The 22,179-nt window shown below is 41.6% G+C and overlaps 1 protein-coding gene across 1 annotated transcript in view; it reads left to right on the top strand.

The window, feature by feature from the left end:
* wdr11 (WD repeat domain 11) overlaps positions 1–22,179 on the top strand; it is a 66,918-nt gene that overhangs the window by 40,537 nt on the left and 4,202 nt on the right. Inside the window, exons 12-25 of the mRNA XM_030106229.1 lie at positions 345–451; positions 4,535–4,610; positions 7,648–7,756; positions 8,506–8,627; positions 9,453–9,600; positions 11,401–11,507; positions 12,802–12,916; positions 14,195–14,366; positions 14,549–14,657; positions 16,071–16,133; positions 16,493–16,558; positions 18,393–18,582; positions 20,404–20,499; positions 21,985–22,150. Coding sequence (XP_029962089.1) covers positions 345–451; positions 4,535–4,610; positions 7,648–7,756; positions 8,506–8,627; positions 9,453–9,600; positions 11,401–11,507; positions 12,802–12,916; positions 14,195–14,366; positions 14,549–14,657; positions 16,071–16,133; positions 16,493–16,558; positions 18,393–18,582; positions 20,404–20,499; positions 21,985–22,150 — 1,646 coding nt within the window. The remainder of the gene's footprint in view (positions 1–344; positions 452–4,534; positions 4,611–7,647; positions 7,757–8,505; positions 8,628–9,452; positions 9,601–11,400; positions 11,508–12,801; positions 12,917–14,194; positions 14,367–14,548; positions 14,658–16,070; positions 16,134–16,492; positions 16,559–18,392; positions 18,583–20,403; positions 20,500–21,984; positions 22,151–22,179) is intronic.

Here is a 22,179-nt window from a genome sequence, read left to right on the forward strand (position 1 = left end):
AGCAGCCCTCACCCCAGCACAGCCATGGCAAAGGAAGCCGGCTACTTAGCATCTCATTTACATTTAGTGGGGAAATCGACTAATTAATCATGTGGCTATTTACCATCTCATTACTGTGGAGTTTGTGCTCCCTCAGCTGGGCCAGTTGCTCAAAAATATCCATTTCTCACAGTCACTGTCTTGCATTTTTTAACTCTTGCACTAGAGTTCTTTTCATATACCTCACGGGTTGCTGGGCGAGGTAATAGGCTTGGCTATATTGCTCAGTTGATGGAGGAGTCTTTGATAACTTTGCTGCATGTAAAATATTCATCGAAAAACATCTGTGGGGGTTTAATCCACAGGGGGATTGAATGGGTGAGTCTCACCAGTTTCCTGTCTTTTGCGACGTCTGCTCCCAACAACATGGGCCTTGTGCGAAACGAGCTGCAGCACGTCGACCTCCCTACAGGTGAGAGACGCCCACACACAACATCTCCTGTACCCGAAGCCCAACACTTAAATTACCCTTTGTTCTTATTTATGTCTATATTTAGGCTTGGTGAACTCTTTACAACAAAAGAAAATAGAAATGTCAGTCCCCTGCACTCTTCCACTTCCTCTTTTGTTGTTTTGTCTCAGAAAGAGTCTCGCTTCACTCCTCCAGGGGAAACTCTCACACTCCACTCAACTCAGGGTCCAAAAGTAAACAGAGTTAGGATACTACTGAGGGATGCCTCGCTCCGAAAATGAGATTCTACCACGAAGGCCTGAATGTTTGTGCACAGAACAGAAGCTGCTGTACATTTCCACTTCATTCAGAATCTAGAAATAAAATAAATAAAGCTGCAAAGAGCACTGGATTTATAAGTAAGCAGAGTGTGAAATCATCTGGAACCGTGGATGAGCGGTTACACCTTGAATAGAGGGGTTGTGCAGATTTTTTTTTACCATGCATCCTATTTTTACATAAATTATAGCCTCTACATTATTAGAAATAAGAAAAGAACACACATTATATTGTGTTCAGCATATTCAATCAGTGTTTTTTTTTTTATTATTCAATCTTAAAAAATCTCAAGGAAAGAAAAAGTAAAACTGACCAAAATCACACATATTTTCTCTTTATTGCTTCAAGAGTCTTTTAAATGACACATTTCTAATGAAACAAAGAGGACAAAGAAGAGCTCCGACATTGCAAGTCTGATGGAATGTGTTTGTATAAATACTCATGTACTTCAAAAGTAACTTTTTTTTCCATTTTGACATTTGATAAACTCATGTTTATTTAAACTTAGGTTTTCAACTATTTGATATTAATTGCATCTAATATAAGATTTGGGTACTCTTTTTACAGATCTGCAAAACATTATTTTTATCACCGGGTTCATGAATTTTATTCCAGTTGTTTTTGGCTTGAGATACTCGTTTTGCATGGGCCCGTTTAAAAAACGGATGATCTCCGTAATGGCTCGGTCAAAGTGTCTTTCTAGGATTCATTTGCACAGTGGTCAGCCTCTGCTTTAATAGCTCCTGTGAGCAGCAGAGGCATCAAAGTTAACAGTCCATGTTTTCAGCTTCGGGTACGATGCCACACACTGACACACAGATGCTCTGTGCTTTCTCTCCTGTCTCTCCTGATTTCAAATGATTGAGATTCACTAAATTGTTCTCAACTAAAAACGCAGCTGTTGGTGTTGCAGACAAGCTTCGTGAACCTCCTGGTCCTGTCTGCCTTCTCTGATGCATGCACGTGTGTCATTTGGGAAAACTGTTTTTTTTTTTTTTTTTTTTTTTTTCTTTTTTTTTTTTTGTTTAAGACAGAAAATATCCATATCAATTCAATCTGTATGTGTTCAGTGCAGAGATAAAACAGCTCTGGGACATGCTTAGCCTAGCATAGCACCAAGATGACAAGGGGAAGCAGAGGGGGAGCAGCTCACATAGTCGCTGTCAAAGAAAGAAAAAAAGCAGCTTTCAACAGCTCGCAAGATGTTGCGTTCACAGCGTAACAACTTAAACCATAAAGCATCATGTTTTAACAAGCATCTGCTCAGGTCAAAGCCACATTCAGCCTCTTGTTAGTGTTGCATACTTAAAACAACAGCAAAAGCCATCTTTTAATTGATGCATCAAATTCGAGAAAACCTATTCAAAGATGTTATAATAGTTTTTTTTTTCCCCACACATGTATTGAATTTTTTGTATTTGAAAGGTACAGAACAAAATGTGTTTAAAAATGTTGTACAGACAAAAGCTTAATCCACTGAAGTGGGCACCTTATGCCCTTTAAAGCTGCAGCTTTTTCTTTTCTTTTTTTTTTCTTTTTTTGATAAGATTTGAAAGTCATCCCTCTCGCTTGCCTCGGAATTGTGGCTCCTGCTGCCAAGGTAGCAGCTCGAACTTCTACTCAGTTTTTCTTTCTTTTTAAGTGCAGCAGACCTGAGTAAAGTCAGATCTGCACAGGGGCTACAAATCTGTTCAGCAATGCAGCACATGCAGTATAAATATGTATTATGTATCTAGAGGTTAATTATACATTATTTGTGTATGCACCATCACAGGAGGTGTCATTACAGCAATTATTTGTAATCAGTGAGAAGGATGAGGTTTTGACACTGCGGTGTTAAGAGCTGACGTCTCAGTGTCTGCTGTTTGTGTCTATGTGCAAGAGGTTGATCACGTTCTTATTTTGCATCGATGAAAATTTCAGTGAGTGATAAGATGTGATTCTTTGATTATGATCCATCGTTCTATCATGTCTTTTAATTATCTCAGTTACAGCAGTCTCCTGATGGGAAACAGATGGGTAGACCATGAGATAGATTCGGTGTAATCAAGCTTTTCCATAAGATCCATCAAACCCAGGCTCTGAGCTTCTAACTGTCTCAGAGGACGATAAATGTAATTTACAGCTCCACCTCTTTAGACTCATGACGAGTATTTGTATCCAGTGAGGAGGAACAAGAGTAGCATGTAGACTCGTCATCACGGCTGGATATGATCATGGTCAGGGTGAAAACCGAGATCATCTCATCCACACCAGAAATAGCATCCTATTATTGAAGCGAAGCTGAAGATATATATATTCAATTAACATCAGTTAGCTCTTTTTTAATATGCAGAGGTGATGCAGATAAGATAGTAGTAGTTCAAACTGACTTCATCCTGAATTCTTATGATGGGAATATACCTAGGGTATATTTTTAATGATGAAAGTCTCCTAAGCACAAACACTATTGGTAATTTTGCAGGATTCGGAAGGCCCTGCTCAATTAAACAGACTTCCGTGTTCAGTGTGATCATTTTCACTTCTTTTAAATCAGATGGTGCGCTGCAGGCATGGACAACCTGCTGACAGCAGTGTGTGCAGAGAGCACACCAGAAAGGAAGAGTCATAATGAGAGTGGGATACAATCAGAGGAACTGTAAACCCTCAACTGTCACTCAAGAAACCAGCGCCTCTCGGAATATAAAGGAAGTCTTGGACAAAACCAGGTGTATCAGTGTTTCTGTCTGGGTCTCCTGTTAAGATACGGTGGCCACATGCCTTTGGACTGGTTGAGGTGGTCTTGCTGGTTTAAATAAGAGTTACATAAGAACAAGCTGTTTCCGGTTTGTTTGTTGTTTGTTTTGATCATTTTGTAAAGTGTTTATCATGATTGTCAGTGTTTCTGCTGTTGTATGACCATTAATACATAAACACTGTTTTTTGATAGCTGTACTAAAGTTCCAAATATAGACTGCCAACTCTTAAACATTGAGATATCTTCTAAAATTAGCTCTTAAAGTTTATTGCATCAGTCTGCTGAACATTAAAATATTTCTTAAATACTGTAAGAAAGTGAGCAGTATCAGCTCGGAGCGTCGATGCTAATCCAAAATCGACACGTAACTACCGCCTTTAGGCTGATGTCCAAAACAGCGAGATGCTGCAATAGATGCTCCGTAATCAGGGCATGTGACCCCTGCCGATATGTATGTGAGTGGAAAACGAAAGAGGAAATAATGAGCAGCACTTCATTAGCCTTGAGTGCACCACAGGTCCCTAAAGTTTTTTCCCACACCATATGCTTAGCTGTTTCATTCCCTCCAGTACGCACCAGCCATCATCAACCACCCAACGTTTGAGGTCAACAACCAAAGGCAGCTCGATCACTCTGTCCATTTTAAACAGGCCTCTCCCACGGATGTCCTCTTCAGAATCAGATCAGCCCTTCCTCAGGTGAAAGTGATGCTGTACGGCTCAAGGGCGCTCTTGTTTTGTTTAACAAAGGCCCACAGTGACTCTCTGCATACTGTTGACTTTCTGGGTGGAAAGTTGTGGATGAACAGCATATTAGAGCAGGTGTTTGGAATAATTTGCCGGCAGTTTTCTCGCCGCACTTCGGCTAAAGAGATGAAACTGGGACGCAGTGGCACTAAAGTGAAATGAGATGAGTCACTTTTTTTTTCTTCCACAGGTCCACCGTCTTGTTGTCCTCACCTTCTCCCCCTCGCTCACACCTTCTCTCTCTCTCTCTCTCTCACCCGCAATGTCTGTTGTGTTTTTTAGGCCGGTGCTTTGCATTCCGAGGCGAGCGAGGGAATGATGAGCCACCCATTGAGATGATTAAAGTGTCTCATCTGAAGTAAGCTGCCAGCTCCTGCCACCAAAAACACCACCAAACACAGGAATTTTAAGAAGTTTTCATCCGACGCATATGAAATAAGCTGTACACACACACACACACACACTCTCTCAATTTCATACTGACTTATTAGCCTGGAGCCATTCTGCCTTTGGATGTCTCCGTTGATTTTCATTTCTAAACATTCGGGATTGCACAATGTTCAGGAAGTGTTCGGATTGCCATGCTCTTCATGTGTCATCATAACCAGATGAAATTCTAATGGAACTCTGAAACGAGTAGCTTCATTGCTCGTATAGGTTTATTATCTTCCCCCGGTTGTTAAGCAGTGTTGTCTGTTCAAGTGTTCATTGCTCCATCTTCTAGTGGGACCGCATTATATAATGTGAATACAAAATAGCAGGCATGTGCAGATTTCACACATTTTATGAGAAGCAGATGTCTCCGCAAGGTTTTTCTCGTTATTGACCACCATGGATATGTCTTCCAGTCTTTCTGTCTATTCAAGGGCACCTTTTTTTGTCAGGCTGTCGGTATGCATTGAGAATAAGTCTACTTGAATAATGCATTACATAGAAAAGTGACATCTCCAGTTATTCTGCCTGCATTTGGTGACTCCTGACACCAGCTCCATTGCTAATGGCAACATGCGTTCTCTCCTCTAGAATGGACCGGGTGGGTTGCTATGGAGGCATTGAATGCAAGGGTCAGCACAGAGACCGTGACCATGAAAAACAGATATTTTATTACATGGATGCAGTGCCGAGACAGTCGGAATGTTTCCTCTTTTTCACATAAATGCAGTTTCTACTAAATAAACTACATTCAGAACATAACGTTACCTGTAAGATTAATCTGATTCAATGCAGATCCAACTCAGTGGTGCCATGTCAACACTTCTAATTCAAGTTGAAATCAGATCAGAGGATGTGGTGTAAAGTTTTTATGTTTTGATTTGGTACGTCGAATTGACTCCTTTGGTCAAAGCTTTGTACACGTCTGATATGTAACGTTACCACATGGCTCCTCATGCACTATTTTTATCAGAAGAAGGCAGTGTTGCTTTTAAAAATACTGACACTTTCAAATATTTGAAAGTTGACAGATTTTATTTTCTTTGTTTACAGTAGGCAAGTTTACAAGTAAAAATAAAACATGTTTGTGGGTAAAGCTGGATGTGGGATGACATCCATCGTTTCACAAATGCTCAACGTCACAGTGCAAAGCATTGTGGGATTGATCCACCTCCTGAATCAGATTATATCCTTGGTGCATATAAACCTGAACATCAGTCTGATGATTTTATTAATTGTTCTTCTCAATAATCTGATCTCTCAGTTGTAAAGAAAACTTAACAAAAAGTGGTCTGGTAAACTTTCGACAAATTTTTTCCTCAGTCTTGGACAAAAAAATCAATTTAGCAGCTCGTCATGGTGTTTTTGGCTTGTTTAATCAGTGATATTTCCTCAAAGTTCAATTCAGAATCACCAAAAAAAATACCGTTGCTAATTTCACTGGTTTAAGGAGCGTTTCTTGTCGTACCTACTGATTTTAATCCTGCCACTCATATTGCGATCCAAATTGAGGAATCAACTAGAATCGCTGCTAAACTCTAAAGTGTCCTCACATCTTGCTGCAGTTATTGCATCACATGAGTGTTTCCTCTCAACCCACCTGCTGACTCACGAGTAAAAAAAAAAAAAAAAAAAAAAAATTAATCCGTTCTCTTCCTGCCCTCCCTGTCAGAGCAAACCACGACATTTAGCCGAGTATTGTGACAAACAGCCGACTCATTTTCTGACTAATCTGACAATACAGGAGCGTTCGGTGATGAAAAGATGACTAAACCTACCATTTTATATAAACAGTAGTTTTCTTGTGTATTGCTGTGTAATAATGTCAACCTTTATCATTATAGGTATCTAAACTGAATAACTAGAAGACCAAGTACTGTAGATAATGGGAAGTTTCTAATCATTAAAAGATAAAGCAGATAATGGAACTGAGAGTGGCTGCAATAATAGACAGTGGGTTTAACCATTTTACTGTATTTACGTCTGTAATAATTTAGCTTGAAAATAATTCACTTACTTGTTCATGCATTAAAAAGCCTATTTAATAAAATCTGTCTGCACCTTTTATTTAGTTTCCATGTATCGAGTTTACACAAATTATATTAAATTGATTGTCAGCATTTGTTTTTACATAGTTGTTGTTTAATTAACATTGAATTGTCTACATTAGTACTGTTTCCCTTCTAAATGAAGTCAGTACCTGTAAATGAGAAGAAAAGAAAAAGACCAAAGGCCAAGACCTATATTTTACAAACAAAAGAAATTAAAAGTAATTCTTTAGCATCTCTCATTTCATATCTCAGGTCAAACATTTAATGTGACCAAAGTTTATTTGTACTCACAGATGAAAATGGTAACATGTTTGTATTAAAGCTGCTGGGAGTTTTTGGCAGGTTTACTATTGTGTTGCTCTTCTATAGCAGCTAGAAGTCAGATTGTGGCTCCTGGGCATGGCAGCTCGTCATGGTAGGAGCTCAAATGTGGTTTTCTTATCAAGTCAGCTTAAGTTCAGGTCAAAAATTTAAACATGGGATCACTTGTGCCACACAAAGCCAGCTGTTGTTGCTAATCTGTTCCTTACTACACAACAGCAGTGTGTATTTAAGACCAACTTCAGTGGAGATTTAATAGCAAAGCAGAATATATTGCAAAAGCCCATCGTTGTTTCATCCCTTTTCTTCTAGAAAACTAAAATAATTCAGCATACAAATATTTTTAGTGCCGTATAGAGAGGAAGAAAACAAACATTATGCTTTTCGTTTTAGTGGTACATCTCCTACAGTGAACCCTTTTTCAATTCAGTATTCAACACCAGGAAAAAAAATTAAAGCTTCCACTGATGCGCAGCTCAGTGTGTCTTTCTGATCCAAGTGTGTGTGCGTGTGCGTGCGTGCGTGCGTGCGTGCGTGCGTGCGTGCGTGCGTGCGTGCGTGCGTGCGTGCGTGCGTGCGTTTGCTCTGCAGACAGTACCTGGTGGTGGTGTTCAGAGACAAACCCCTGGAGCTGTGGGACATCAGGACTGGGACACTTCTGCGGGAGATGGCAAAGAACTTCCCCACCGTTACTGCGCTGGTGAGAGCAGATTAACATAAAATCAAAAGCGTATCTTCTTTCAACCCTTTATTCACCTGTTCCTGCAACGCGTACTCTCTCACACACACACACATCCATATGATCATATCTGAATCTTAACAGAAACAGCATTCTTCCTGAAAGGTGTTGAGGTTTGACCATCTAAATTTACGGCACCCAGAATTACTTCATTAAACATACAATCACTGCTGTACAAACACCCACTATTTACTCTACTCTTTAATAATAGTCCCCTTATACTTTTTGACCCCTTCTCCTTCTGGTGTTTATGTGGATCGTTTGAAAGATTAGTGTAAAAAAAATCCCCCTCAAGCTCAGCGAAGGACCTTCGTTAGGCCTAAGAAACCCTCATAAAAGAAGAGTGATGTTGGACAAACTTTACTGTGGGGCCATAAAATCCTCCACAGTGTGAATAAAAACGCCAGTAACCTTAATAATACATGCCTGCATCTTCCAGCCCCATATTGCTGTCTCATTTCCATATTGATTACAGCCTCGAGTCAAAAAACTGAAGTTACGGTACTTCCACGAGAATACAGGATTTCAAAACTCCTCGTCTGTGTATCTTGATCTCATTTCTGCATTCCTCCACTCTACATTCAAATCATCTCCCTTTCTTATATTTTTCCTCTGGCTGCTGTTTTTCATTGATGTTTTTATATTCCACCTTTTTTATTATTATTATTATTGTTCCTATTGTGACTGCGCTCCTCTGTTTGTGTGAACAGGAGTGGTCTCCGTCCCACAACCTGAAGAGTCTGAAGAGGAAGCAGATGGACGCCAGAGTGGCCATGGCCCGGCAAACTGTGTCCGACGCCGAGCAGAGCAGCGTCGACTCTTCGGTCATCAAGTGGGTGTTTTTGGTGGATTTTTATTTCTTTTCTCACAGATGCCTCTGATAAAAATCCATCACCCGTCCGTCTCCGTTATTCTGACATTGCTTCTATTTTTTTGTAAAATATTATTATTATTTTTTAATTAATATTAATATATTAGCAAGTTTGGAGAACAGATGAAAAAGAAAAAATTAAATATTTTCAGCTTTATCATAAGAGTGTGTTCTAAACTAATAATAATTGGTTCTAATTTAATGCTTAATTCATACACTCATTTTTGAGGTTGTTCAATGTTCACTTGACCAGAATTAGAGGTGCTTCATTCTGAACTTATCGTGTTTGAAACTGGAATCTCCACAATTCTAGAATAGAGTAACATCATGAAATTAAAACCTCTCACTTAATTTCAGGCAAAACTGAACATCGGATCTTTTGTTAATGTATAATTTATGGCAGACCTGCTGTAATGAATCATATTAAAAGTGTCCAAGTGTAACTAATGAAATGGTCACTCCTGAGGGTTTTTTCTTTTTTTTTTTTCTTTCCTTCCCTGCAATCACAATTCTGTGTCGTTGGTGCTGGTTTGGCTCATTTAAAATCCTACTTCGCACCTCCTGGTTACTGTGGAATAAACTGTGAACCAGAAACACTGGACCAGATACCAGTGGTTACAGATGCCTGGCAGCAGCCAACAGCAGAATATCGTTATCCAGCCAGAAGATTCCACATGAGAAATAGGGCGAAAAATTTTCATGTTCTTATCTGGCAGAATTTTCTGTTAAATCCTTTTTTTTTTTTTCCCTCCCCTACAACCCCAAACTCACCTTCTCCCCGTGTAGTCTCCTGCAAGTCGCTGAGAGCAAGTCCGAGACGAGTCAGGCCATCTCGGCCAGGGAGCACTTTGTATTCACCGACACCGACGGGCAGGTCTACCACATCACCGTGGAGGGCAACACAGTCAAAGACGGTGCACGAATTCCCCCCGATGTGAGTAGAGGGACCATGTGTCACCTTTTATGTCTCTTTTTCTTTCACACCCTCCCGTCCACAGTTTTTGGTTTCTGCTTCGTATCGCTCTTAGTCCAGTTGAGAAATCTGTCGATTCCCTCTCTGCACAAACATCAGTCTTTCTTTTCACATTTCCTGTCTGTGTTGGTGTTTGTATCTGTTATCTCTTATTCTCAGGTCCATTTATCAATTCATTCGCCTCTTCCCTTTATGTTGCAGCCTTCATGACCCTTAATAATGTATTTTTCCTCTGGATGCCACTTTCACATCGTTTCACATAAAGATTAATTGTGAGCGGTTTCTCTTCCTTTAACTGTTTTTTTGCTGTTTCTTTGGCATTGATTTCTGCAGCAGTAGCTTATGTCCTTCAAGTGCTGGAGGAAGATGAAATACGGCCAACTCAATGTGCTGCTCCCAGTAATAAATTCAATGCAATCGAAGTAAAGGCTTTACAGAAGCTACATTTTGTGTCGTATTCTGCCACTTTGAGGTGTGTGATGTTGACGACGTCCCCGATAGCGTTCTGCACAGATTCGCTGATTTCCAGTCTGACTTAGGAGAAGACGATCTGTTGCTGCATCCATTTGTAAAACATACGAGCAGTAGCCTAGCCATCTTTTTATTTTTACAATAAAATATCCTGGCTAGTAAACATCTATTTTTTTTTTTTTTTTTTTTTTCCCCACCTGGATGGCTTCAAGACGCCGTGATAATATCACATCAGTTGAGTGATTTGATTACTCCACACGTCACCTTCATCACCACTCACAAAGGCGCGGTGGATTGTTAATTAAAGGAGCTGTTTAGCTGGCGAAGCATCTGTTCTGGGGTTCTTGTTTGGAGAGACTTTAACTTGAGGAACTTCTATGGGGCTCATTACCTCATTTAAACTTGTGTCTGTGTGGAGCTGAGTCACGCCGCATTGTAGGAAGCGGCTTCTGTTGGCTGTTCCTAATTTGCCACATTTTTTTGTTCTGTCAGTGGAAACAGCCCATCATCATATCTTACCGCTGAAGTTTATCTTGTTTTTCACTCAAGGCGGCAACGTTTTCCCTCCGCCGTGTAGTATTTTTAAAGAGAAGCCGGTGGAGTGTATCCATTGTGAGGCGGCGGCTGTTTTGCGAGGAAGACTCTTCACACCACACAGACGCTGGAGGTTTACCTGGGGATTTGGAAGCCTTATCTATGTGATGGCTGTAGATTTATTTTCTCACACATTTGCATACCCCAAAGGTTTTACAGTCCTTACACGATTACAGGAGATCTTTAGATCTTTGTCAGACAAGCTGAGGGAAACTGGGAAAAAGTTTTGTCCTATCACACGCTGAAGGTGAGCTGACACTTATGTCTTAACTCCAGCGCTGCTGTGGCACAGCCTATTCTTAGTCAGGCTCAGACGAGGCTCTTGTTGCACATGACTTTGCCAGAGACGTTTCAATTTATTGCCCCGTTTTTATTCACACCCAAATATTAAATGCCAGAGAGGAGCATGTTTTATAGCAGGGGGAGAACGGTTAAATTCGCTTTTGTATCCTTCACCCAGCAGTGCTTTACTGCATTGATATTGTGACTGTAAATCTGTATTTCTCACTGTAACGACGCAGTATTTAGAAGATAATCATGGACTTGACACAGCAGGTCATCTGAGACTGCAGGCTTTAACAGTTAAGCGAATATTGACACGGCAAGTCACTGGTGAGGCCGATTACTGGAAAATAAGTAATATATCAACTGGTTATGCTCTCCTGATTTACACGTTTCCATTTCCCCCCTCTTCAGGGTAGTATGGGCAGTATTGCCTGCATCGCCTGGAAAGGCGACACCCTGGTTCTTGGTGATGTGGACGGCAATCTCAACTTCTGGGACCTCAAAGCTCGTTTATCAAGGTAACAGCTACATCCTAGATATTTATTACGCTTCTGAATCTTTTTATACCAGGTCATTCCATGTTAATGATAAATTAATTACTTTAGGAGAAAAGAGCACAAATTATGGAGTGGGTTGAATAAATATTCATATCACTTTGGTCAAGTAGTATGTTGAAGTACTTGTATATTTTTTGTGTGTTTTTTTCCCCCAGGTTTATACAGTATTTATGATACTTTACAGTTTAGAGCTTGTCTTATGCTCCACATTAGCATTTTCATGTATTATAAGTTTATTCTTTTCACAAAGAAGTTTTTAAATTTAAGATATTTCAGGCAATGTCACCATTGTTGTAGTCAAATAATTCTCTTTTAGATTCTTTTCTCCTCTGTATATATGCTGTTTGTTGGCTATATCAGTTATACAGATTTCAGATTAGTGTTTTATCGTCTTGATTTGTTTTTCCAAATCATAAACCTGTCCCAGAAATGCTCGTGTATCAGTTTTCCAGACATGTTTCAATCAAGAATGTGTTTCTTTTTTTTTTTTTTCAAAATAACAGTCCTTGTGACTTGTTAAATTACTCTGACAGTTTCTCAGGATTCCCACAAAACTGAAACTTTTTTTTTTAATCTATTTTTTTCTGTTTGCCTCTGAAAAACACCATGAAGTGACGAAAGACAATGCAAGCAGTGCTCATTGACAGACGAGGGCTTCTGTGCTACTTTCTGTTGTTGTATCTCTGAAGATGTGTAAAATATTAAAGAGCATGGACCTGGTTGCTGATCGCACATGTAATTTGTCCGCTAATGCAGTATTCATGGACTGGTTTTTACTGTCCAAATCCTGGAGTTGTCGGTAGACTTCAGCCTGCTCACGCTCCGAGCCCACTGCTCCTGGTGTGTGTTGACTGGCTTAAATGCAGAGAAATATTTTTTCCCCTAGAGGAGTCAATAGCAGGAATCTGTGTTATAGAGTTATCGAAACATCATGCTGATATGAAGTGCTTTTAGGACTTCTTCTTTTTCTTTTTCTTTTTTTTTTTTAATCCATAAATCGTGTTTTTCCTGCTGTTTGCCGTTTCCTAGCTTTGCAGTGACTTGTGCTCCATTCAGCGGTCTGACGACTCACACTGTGTTGTTACATTAACACAGTTTCATTATCTGAATGAGAGAGAAGGCGGAAGTACCCAGTTCTGAGCACATACTGAATATCTTTCAGTGAACCTTAGAAAACATCTTCTGTTTCTGGGGTATGTGTCTTGACAAGTATTTTGCACAGTATAATTTTGACTGACGTTATTGTTGCTTTCAGGGGAATACCGACTCACCGGGGCTGGGTGAAGAAGATACGGTTTGCCCCTGGTAAGGGCAACCAGAAACTGCTGGTCATGTACACCGATGGAGCTGAGGTCTGGGACACCAAAGAGGTGAGCCGTCCGCAGACCTTCAGCAGTTGCCGGTGGCACATCGCTGCTGGCAAAGTATAGCAGTTGTATCCCTGATTGATTTGTTCTCCGCACATAATAAATTCCCAGCATGCTTCGACCCACTGCTCTGAAATTAAAGGATAGAAGCTGCTATGGTCTGCAGGTTCATAGTGATTTAGAGATTTACCCTGGCAGAGCTAATGAGTTTTCAAACACTGCACCCACTGTTGTGGAGTATATTTAACTAATGTCCCATCTCAGTCTAACACTGTGTTATTAGTGCATAGTAGAAGTATATTCACTGTAATTGTGTTGTTGTATTAAACACTCATTGCAGTCTGCTATGTAAGTATATATGCGCAAGCCTTAAAAGCTTTTTTTCCAAATATTCATAAGCATTACCATGGAATGATGGATGATCCTGATGCCTAAAGGCAGCTTGCATTGTCACTTTATCTTTCACTTTCTTCAGCAAAGTCATCATCATGCAGAGTGTCCTCTCCCCACCTCACCTCAAATAAGAATCCTTAAGGCCAGTTTGCACTCCATCTCATCGCTTCGCTTAATGCCATGGATTGCCCCCCCCCCACTTATCTGTACCCATGCCACAACATTTGTTAGCTTACCCGGCAGCAATGAATGGTAAAATATTGAAGAGCGGATTAATATTGACTCAGATAATTTGGTGCATTAAGAAGCATTAGGTGGTGGAATATCTTCCCAAGGGAGCGCTGTTGTCTGGGTGGAGCAGTGTGTTTTGTTAAGGAGAGCAGAGATGAGACAGTTTCCTGTCCCCAGTCATAAAAGCCAGACGACAGATGGATAAGACTGCGGAGAGAAAGGGAGGAAAAGCTTTCGAGCAGGAAAGAGATGGAGACAGAAGGAGGAGCAAAGAAAGAAACAGGGAGGAGGAAAAGTGCAGGAGAGATATTTGAAATGCTTCACTACTCCTCTGACAGCTGGGTTTCACTGAGTGCTCCCGCATAAAAGCCAGAGAGAGCTTTTAGAGGATACACCCTGGGAAAAATAGCTGTTTTTCCATTGTCTCTTCCGTCTTCTGTCCTGTTGGATTCAATACAAATGAGTTTATCCAGAGACACCATGCTGCTGCACACTAATCAAATTAAAAAAAAGACCAAATATTTTGTCTCTCTCGTTTTGTTTGCAACGTTTTTTAGGAATTTTCCTCCATCTCTCTACAAATAGCTCAAGCGCTATCAGAGGGAAACATAGATCAGAGCGGCTTCAGATTCACCATCTGGCTCTGCTCTGTCCCAGGTCCAAATGGTCAGCAGCATGCGAATCGGCCGCAATGTGAACTACCGCATCCTAGACATCGACTGGTGCACGTCAGACAAGGTGGTTCTGGCATCGGATGATGGCTGCATCCGAGTGCTGGAGATGGCCATGAAGTCCGCCAGCTACCGAATGGATGAGCAAGACCTGACAGGTGAGCTCAGAAAACAAACTGGAGAAAATTAGCATTTCCCTGAAATAGTGAGCTGTATTAGGTTATGCAATTACACTCTACACAATGACACTGCTTCCTATGAAAGTATAAATGATATCCTGATCGTAAAAGTGTCCTTTTTTTTTTTCTTTTTTTTTCTTGTGTGTGGAAAATTTGTGCAGATCCGGTGTGGTGCCCTTACCTGTTGGTGCCCCGTGCTGCCCTCACCCTGAAGGCCTTCCTTCTTCTGCAGCCCTGGTCAGGAACCTTTACCATGGACATCACTCAAGTGTGAGTGGACGAAACATCTCAGATGTGACGTGCTCGCTCTGAAATTGTGACTTTTTTTTTTGTTGGTGCATGTTGCATTTGTACAGGGTGTGTGAAAGTGCAGACACGCATCTCATTCGGATGGCTGTAAATGATTTAAGAGAATAATTAAATTAAATGAATTTATCTTGATGATTGAATCTTAAGCTAAATATTAAAAAAAAAAAAAATGCTGAGGGAAAACACACGCCTGTCCTCATGGCCTGTGGGATCATACACTTTCTGTCATAGAACTGGTTCGTCTGCACAAAAATCTGCTCTTCAGCCTTTATAGATTTGGATTCGGTGCGCCACAACTTGCAAAAACAGACGAATTACTGACACCAACCCTCAAGCAACGTGTTGTGAGCCAGCAGAGCACAGCACCACATTGATAGTCGTCGGTGGTTTCAATAATTGATGTCCACATAGCGTGCATCGGCGATTGATCAGAGAAGTCTTTGGTTGAGCTGTATTTGATCCTGCGTACTGTCTATCACCCGGCTAATGGCGAAGACACATACGCCATCTGCTTTTAACCCTGCTGCAATTACAGGCTGAGTTATATAATATCATGCAGAATTTCTTAAATCCCAATAGAAGTTTTTTCGCTCACATATTGAGAAAAAAACAGCAGTTTTTATTAATAGAAATGTTGACCTATTTTAAGCGATGAAGTCACATTAGATCTTGGTGAAAACTCGGTAAGGTCATTTATATTTAATACAGTCTCACTCTGCATTTGAGGCTCACTTCGGTTCAGTGATGCCAAGAATAATTAAATGTGAGCAAAGAGCACTTTTGGTGATTGCGTGTTGAAGTATATAAAAACTGAAGTTACTGGGAATTGAAGCAAGTTAACTAAATCTGGATAAAATATTTAATGAATCTAAAACCCGCTAAGCTATAGGACGAGCCATATTGTGTTGGGTTTTTTTTTTTTCTACAGTCACACATCTGCCAACAACACAGTCTTTCACTTTATTTCCTTCATAAAAATTAAAGAAAGAAATAAACATAGTGCCAGTGTCAGCAAACCACTTCTGTAAATAAGTCAACACAGGATGCAGCAGCGGCGGCCCTGAAAGAGCCTTTTTTTTTTTGTTGTTGTTGTTATTTTGTGGACCTCAGCATCTGTGTTTGTCTAATAGCTGAATGTCGTTGGGCCCGTCTGAGAGTCTCGGTCCTCTTTTCATTTATCACACACAGCTGCCTGATCATAAGCGAAGCCGTTACAGCAGCGGCAGCAGCCTGCGCCTGACCTCAGCATAAATGTTGGAACAGGCTTCCTCAGACACCACAGACCTGCTTCTCTTAACAAGCAGGTTCCCATTTAACGTCGGGTCGGGTTTGATTTCAGCAGCCGTTTGACTGACTTTGATGTGTCTGTTTCAGAGACTACAATGAGAGAGGCGAGATAAAAGGCCTGATCCAGGAGCAGCTCAACTCGTTGTCGAAGTGAGTTATTACACTATTGCGTTGTTTTCTTGGGGGATTTCACATAACACCTCAAACTAGATTGCCTAATATAACCAGTGTGATGGAAACGCCAGCATTTGGGTGTCAGTGAGGCTGTGTGTACAGTTTATCAATATATCGGAGGACGGTCTTCGCTTGTTTTGATGTACTGCACTTTCGGCTTGAAGTCGTTCTCCCAGGATCCTCGGTGTTTAGACAGCAGGTCCACAGTGCCTGTACCTGGTGGGTTGACAAATGAGAAGAATCTCCTGTTGCAGCCACGCTGGGCCACGCTGTGTTTGAGAAGTGTAATTGGCTCCGGCTGTGTTCTGATTGTCTGTTTCTGATTGGCTCCCCAGTGATATGAAGAGCGTGCTGCAGGACCCGGAGCTCAGTCTTCTGCAGCGGTGCCTCCTGGTCTCACGGTGAGCTACAACACTGCCGGGAGTTACTACTGTTCCCTGTTTGTTCACACTGTGTTCATGTGCCCCAGCACGCATGTTTATCAGGATTCTGCTCGGTCAAAGTTTCATGAAACCAGTGCAGGTGAAAGTATTGTTCAGGCAAAAAAATGTGCTATCTCCAGCTCTGCTGCTCACCGATTGAAATGCGCTGGTAATTTTTAAATTACTATCTCGGCCACTTAATGAACTACACTGTGATCGCAATATGTTGGCCTCTCTTTTGCCTTCACTGCTCCTTTAATCTTCTTCCCTGACATGCATTCAACAAGATACATGGAAAATTCCTCCGAGACTTTTGTCCGTATCAGAATGATAACATTAAAGCCGTCATTGTAAATTTATGTGCAGCGGGCTCTTGTTATTAATCTGCCGTTCCACCACGTCCCAGATGTGCTCCATCCAATTAGAATGCGTTATCGCTGAAGTCGTTAAACCAGCCAGAGATGTTTGGTGACACGATGTATTTCCCCGCTGAAGGTAGTTGTTGGAAGACAATAACGAAGGAATGCTCAGGCAGGATTATGACATTTTAATCACTCACTTGCTGCAGTCCAGAGTCAGCTAATGTAGTCTTTGGTGACTGGCCACAGCTGATCACAATGTTGTTTTCTGGGCGCTGTCTCACTAGCTAACTGACCAACCCAATGAGGGTTAGAAGGACAGGTTTTGGTCCCATAATATGGAGATACGGGATGCAGAATTTAATTTTCATGGGGGACAGCATTTCCATTGTTTTGAGAATTCCTGACATAAACTTTTACTGCAAAAATAATCCCCCAGACATTTCTTTTTAACTTCTTGTGTATAGTTAGAGGTTGACTTTGAATTATTCAAAGAGATATCACTTTTCAGATCCTCTAAATTCTGAAGTAATAAGAAATGAGACCATTTGTCTTCGACCATTCCTACAGAAGGCATCCTGTCTCTGAGAATTTCAGCTCCTTGCTTCTTCTTTTTTTTTCATGTAATTCGTGGAGATGTTTGTGTGTGTGAATATTCCTGCAGGTCAGCAGTTTCTGAAATGCTTATCGGGAACCTGTCATAGTTGATTTGAACCTTTAAAGACCCTCTGAACTATGTCTGCATGCTTGAATGTCCTGCCTTGTGATTAGCTGATTAGTTGGGTAAATACCTCCAATGAATACGCCGCATATTTTGTAATGTTGTGAGCTCAGTCGGAATAATTTTCACACAACACTTCAATTATCTGACAGACTAATTGCTTTCTGTGGTTGTACCCGAACAGTGTGATTTTTTTTTTGTTGAAATTCTACAAAAACGCATGACATGAAAGCCGGTGTCAGCGACTCTGATCTCATCTCGGCTTCATTTCTCATTTCCCTCGAGCCACTGACAAATCTAGATCAGCCAGTCTGAGCAGGAACGCAATATCTTCTCCCCTGTTTGCATTGTGTTATTAAAGCCATGATTTACCTGGAAAGTCCAAAGGATCTTTTTTTTTTCTTTTTTTTTTCACCCCTGAAATGCTGTTGCCTTACTTTGTACACAAAGGGCTGATGATTTCGCCTCTACATCTGGTGGTTCGAGCTTCACACTATTGTTAACGTCTCAAGGTAACCTAGCAACAGCTGTGTGCCGGTTCAGATATGTTAAAAGAGGCCGAGGGAAGTAAAGGGTGGAGGGAAAAAGGCGGCAGGAGGAGGGGAGCCGCGCTGAAAGATCGAGACGTGGGCTGGGAGATACACCCGCGGTCATTAATGAACACAGGAGGTGATGGAACGGCCCGCAGAGTTCAGTGGAACCTCAGCTGATTTGCTCTGGTTGTGATCCGCAGGCTCTTCGGGGATGAATCCGACCTTCACTTCTGGACGGTGGCGTCCCACTACCTCCAGTCATTCGCACAAGCTCGCCAGCTGAGCGTGTCCACCGCAGAGGGGCAGGCCCCGAGCGAAGGAAGTCAAGCGTCCCCTCATAACCACCTGGACATCTGCCACGATGTCCTGTGTGAGAGCTCCTACTTCCAGGTCAGTCAAACGGGGGAAACGGTGACCTGCTCTGTGTCTTGACGCCCTTGGTGAGCTTGGAAAATAAGAACAAAGACACATGATGAAAGCAGATAATATAAAATAAAAGAAAAAAAATTCCCATCTGTGGTGTCGTCCAGAGACAGTTGATATCTTGAAGCAGAAACAATCAGCCCGTCCCTCGTCGCCCCGCAGTGTCAACATCCAAAACTTTGTGCGTCTCCTCTGTTGTATCGCTAAGCTCCGGTCTTTAAGGAAACCAGCTCACAGCCTTTAAGGTCAAATCCGTCCCTCGCTTCGTTCCCCTCTACATTTAATTCCTCTGACATTTCCTCAGAGAGATTCTCATCCACATGTGGATACACTCATTTATTTAAAAAACAAAAAACTTCCTTTGTTGTTTGTATTTTGCTCAGATCTGAGTCCTGCTGGTGACACAGCTGAACCAACATCCAAAGCTTTTTAGAGCCATCACCGCAATCTTCTTTCTTTCTACTTTAATCAAACTAGTTTGTTCCTGAAGAGTTTTTGAGAAGTTTTTTTTTGAAAGGACATCCACAGATTGGTCCTCCTCTGCTGTGTTTGACAACATCACTCCCATCCAGAAAACGAAGAAGCAGCAAACCTCTTCAAACGAATACACAGCTTCATCCTTCTGCAGTTTTTTTTTCATGTAATGGTTATCTTTTTTTCCATTTTGCAGCAGTGATGAGTCCCACATTGTTTGTGTGTCCAGACTGCGAAAATCACTCGGATAGTCTGGGAAAATTGTGGGAAGGTAATTAGAAAGTTGTCCCACTGTGCAACGGAAGATAGATGTTTTTTGGGGATGCTGTGGGTCGACTGTTATTTATTCCTCCCCTCCTCTTTTTTAAAATAATGAAGATAAAAGAGAGAACACCTACCTTTATCAGCTCAACACTATTAGCTCTGTCAAAGACCTTTTTACTAGCCTGAAGTTTTCAAGTTGCAAAATACCGGCAGAGGTCCAATTAAAAAGTCTCGAAATAAGCCTGCAGATTTTTTTTTTTTTTGTTCTTTAAGTGTTTTCTAGATTATGCAACATTGAGTTTTCACCAAGTTTTACTTGTTGTTAATGAGGGTCCAGGCTGTGATGGTAAAAGTTGGGACTCTCAAAGAGCGTTCCTGGTTTCCAGCAGCACGAGGCTCCTGTTGTCATAAAGCAGCTCCGCTGGTAGCAGCCCGGCTGTAATTACCAATATCCAAGCCTCCCGATACAGAGCACACAGCTCTGAAGTTCCTAAACTCATTTGGTATCTCTGTCAGGATTTATGCCCACAGCTGTGGCTTTCATCATAATAAAGATCACAAAACTTTAAAAGCGAGGCTGCGCGATAGTTATAGATACAACTGTGTGCACACATACATTGAGTCACTAATATTTTCCACTGTGATCCTATCTCTTTCTCTTCTCATTGTTTCCGTCTGCTTCATGAAACAGATTGGTCTTTTTCGGCTTTCATGCCTGTCGTGTGCACGCTGAGATCTCCCATCAGGGAGACAGCTAATGAAATAATGAAGGAACAGCCACCGAAAAATGAAATCTAGCACAGGAGGCTCTGGCTCCACAGAAACTACTGAATATTTAAAAAACTTTATAATGACACTCTCCAGCTCTGGACTTTGTAATCCTAAAATTGTCTCCCTAAATCTATCTCTCTCTCGCTTTTTTTTTTTTCCTCATTATTACCCTCAAGTGTGATATCAAATGAGTGCAGCAGTTTCTTATTGTGTCTCTCTGCAAAACTCTCACACACTTTGACAGAAGTGCACTAACTTGCTCCTTGACGTGCTCCGCAGAAGTTCCAGCTGGACCGGGTTCACCTTCAGGAGGTGAAGCGCTCCAGTTATGAGCACACTAAGAAATGTGCTGACCAGCTCCTCCTGCTGGGTCAGGTGAGTACTGCAAATGCCCACTACTGGTGACTTTTCAGTCCAAGCAGGCTGCAAGGGAGGCTCTTTATTCCAGTATTTGATATTCCTGATCAGTTCGCAGTTCGTTTGATGTAAATTGAGTGTCGTAGGAATTTGTTGTGGGATTTAGTGTCGTAGGATTTAGTGATAAGTATGAATTTTTTTAGTCCGTCACATCATTTAAAGAGATCTAGTGTTAGCTCAGTGGTTCCCTCGTGGCAGATGCACACCCACAATATGCAACACCGGCTGGTTTTCAATCACAACCAACAACACAAAACTGTCTGAGAACTTTCTGAGTTCTGTGAGGAACTAAAGTCAACTCAAGTAAATTTGAAGGAGCTTCATCAAATTCATTCTCCACACACCAGTAAACATACAGTCAAAGCTTCATAAGCTTGAAAATCAATCAATCGTTCCTGCACAAATTGATCTAAAGTCATTTCACTTGTGGCATGACTTAAACTAATGAATTTTAGATATTTAAAGTCTCGTGGAAAAAAATAACACAGATGAGCTAAAGTGATCAAAAAGTGACAGAAGCACTTAATCGCTGCACTTAAAAACAAAAATTCTAGCCATAACAGTTATATACGGTTCTTATCTTGTTATGAATGGACATCATGTGCTTCTGTTTCTATTATCCGTGCCATGTTAAATTGTCAGTTTAATAATGTAAAATGAACAATATGTAAAATGAATGCAGCAAGTGCTAAAACATTCAGTCATAAGAATAAAAATAGATTTAGCATACATTATAATAGTCAGAAATAAAGCATGAATTTAGAGTTACTGCTCGCATTAGTGCCATATTGTAACTACATTAAATTCTCATCTCACTAACTTGTCTCACAACTACAAGTCTCCCTTTTCATTGTGCCAACGTATACATTTAGTTATAAAAAGGTTGTATCAGTGCAAATAAAGCTGCCTTTGTCCAAGCTGTTTGAGCCTCTGGGGACCAGCATCACCCCCTCGCCGCTCTCCATATCGCCACACTCCATCTAATCAGCGGCTGCAATCAGCAGACTGTGCGCTGGTGGAGCAGCAATCCAGCAGGCCGGCGGGCGGAGGCCGGTCTGCACCGACCCCGGCGAGAGCCGCAGCCTTCATCTACACCAGATGAAAAGCACGATAATAAACATAATTTCCTCTTGCAATTCCATATCGTCCTGCACGCGCACGCACACACACACACACACGCACGCACGCACGCACGCACGCACGCACGCACGCACGCACGCACGCACGCACGCACACACACACACACACACACACACACACACACACACACACACACACACACACACACACACACACACACACACACACACACACACACACACACACACACACACACGCGCGCGCGCGCTCGCCATCACCAGCCACAGCTGTTAACACCTCATTTCTGTCTCCATGCTCGGTCCTCTGACAATCTCATAACTCTGTGTTGTCGGCCGCTGACAGACGGACAGGGCGGTGCAGCTGCTGTTGGAGACGAGCGCAGACAACCCCAGCTACTACTGCGATTCGCTCAAGGCCTGCCTGGTGACCACCATCACCTCCTCAGGACCCTCACAGTCCACAATCAAGCTGGTGGCCACCAACATGATTGCCAATGGGAAGCTAGCAGGTAGCGTTTGTTTGCATTTGTCTGATATC

Source organism: Salarias fasciatus, chromosome 13 (genome assembly GCF_902148845.1).
Source record: "Salarias fasciatus chromosome 13, fSalaFa1.1, whole genome shotgun sequence".
NCBI lineage: Eukaryota > Metazoa > Chordata > Actinopteri > Blenniiformes > Blenniidae > Salarias > Salarias fasciatus.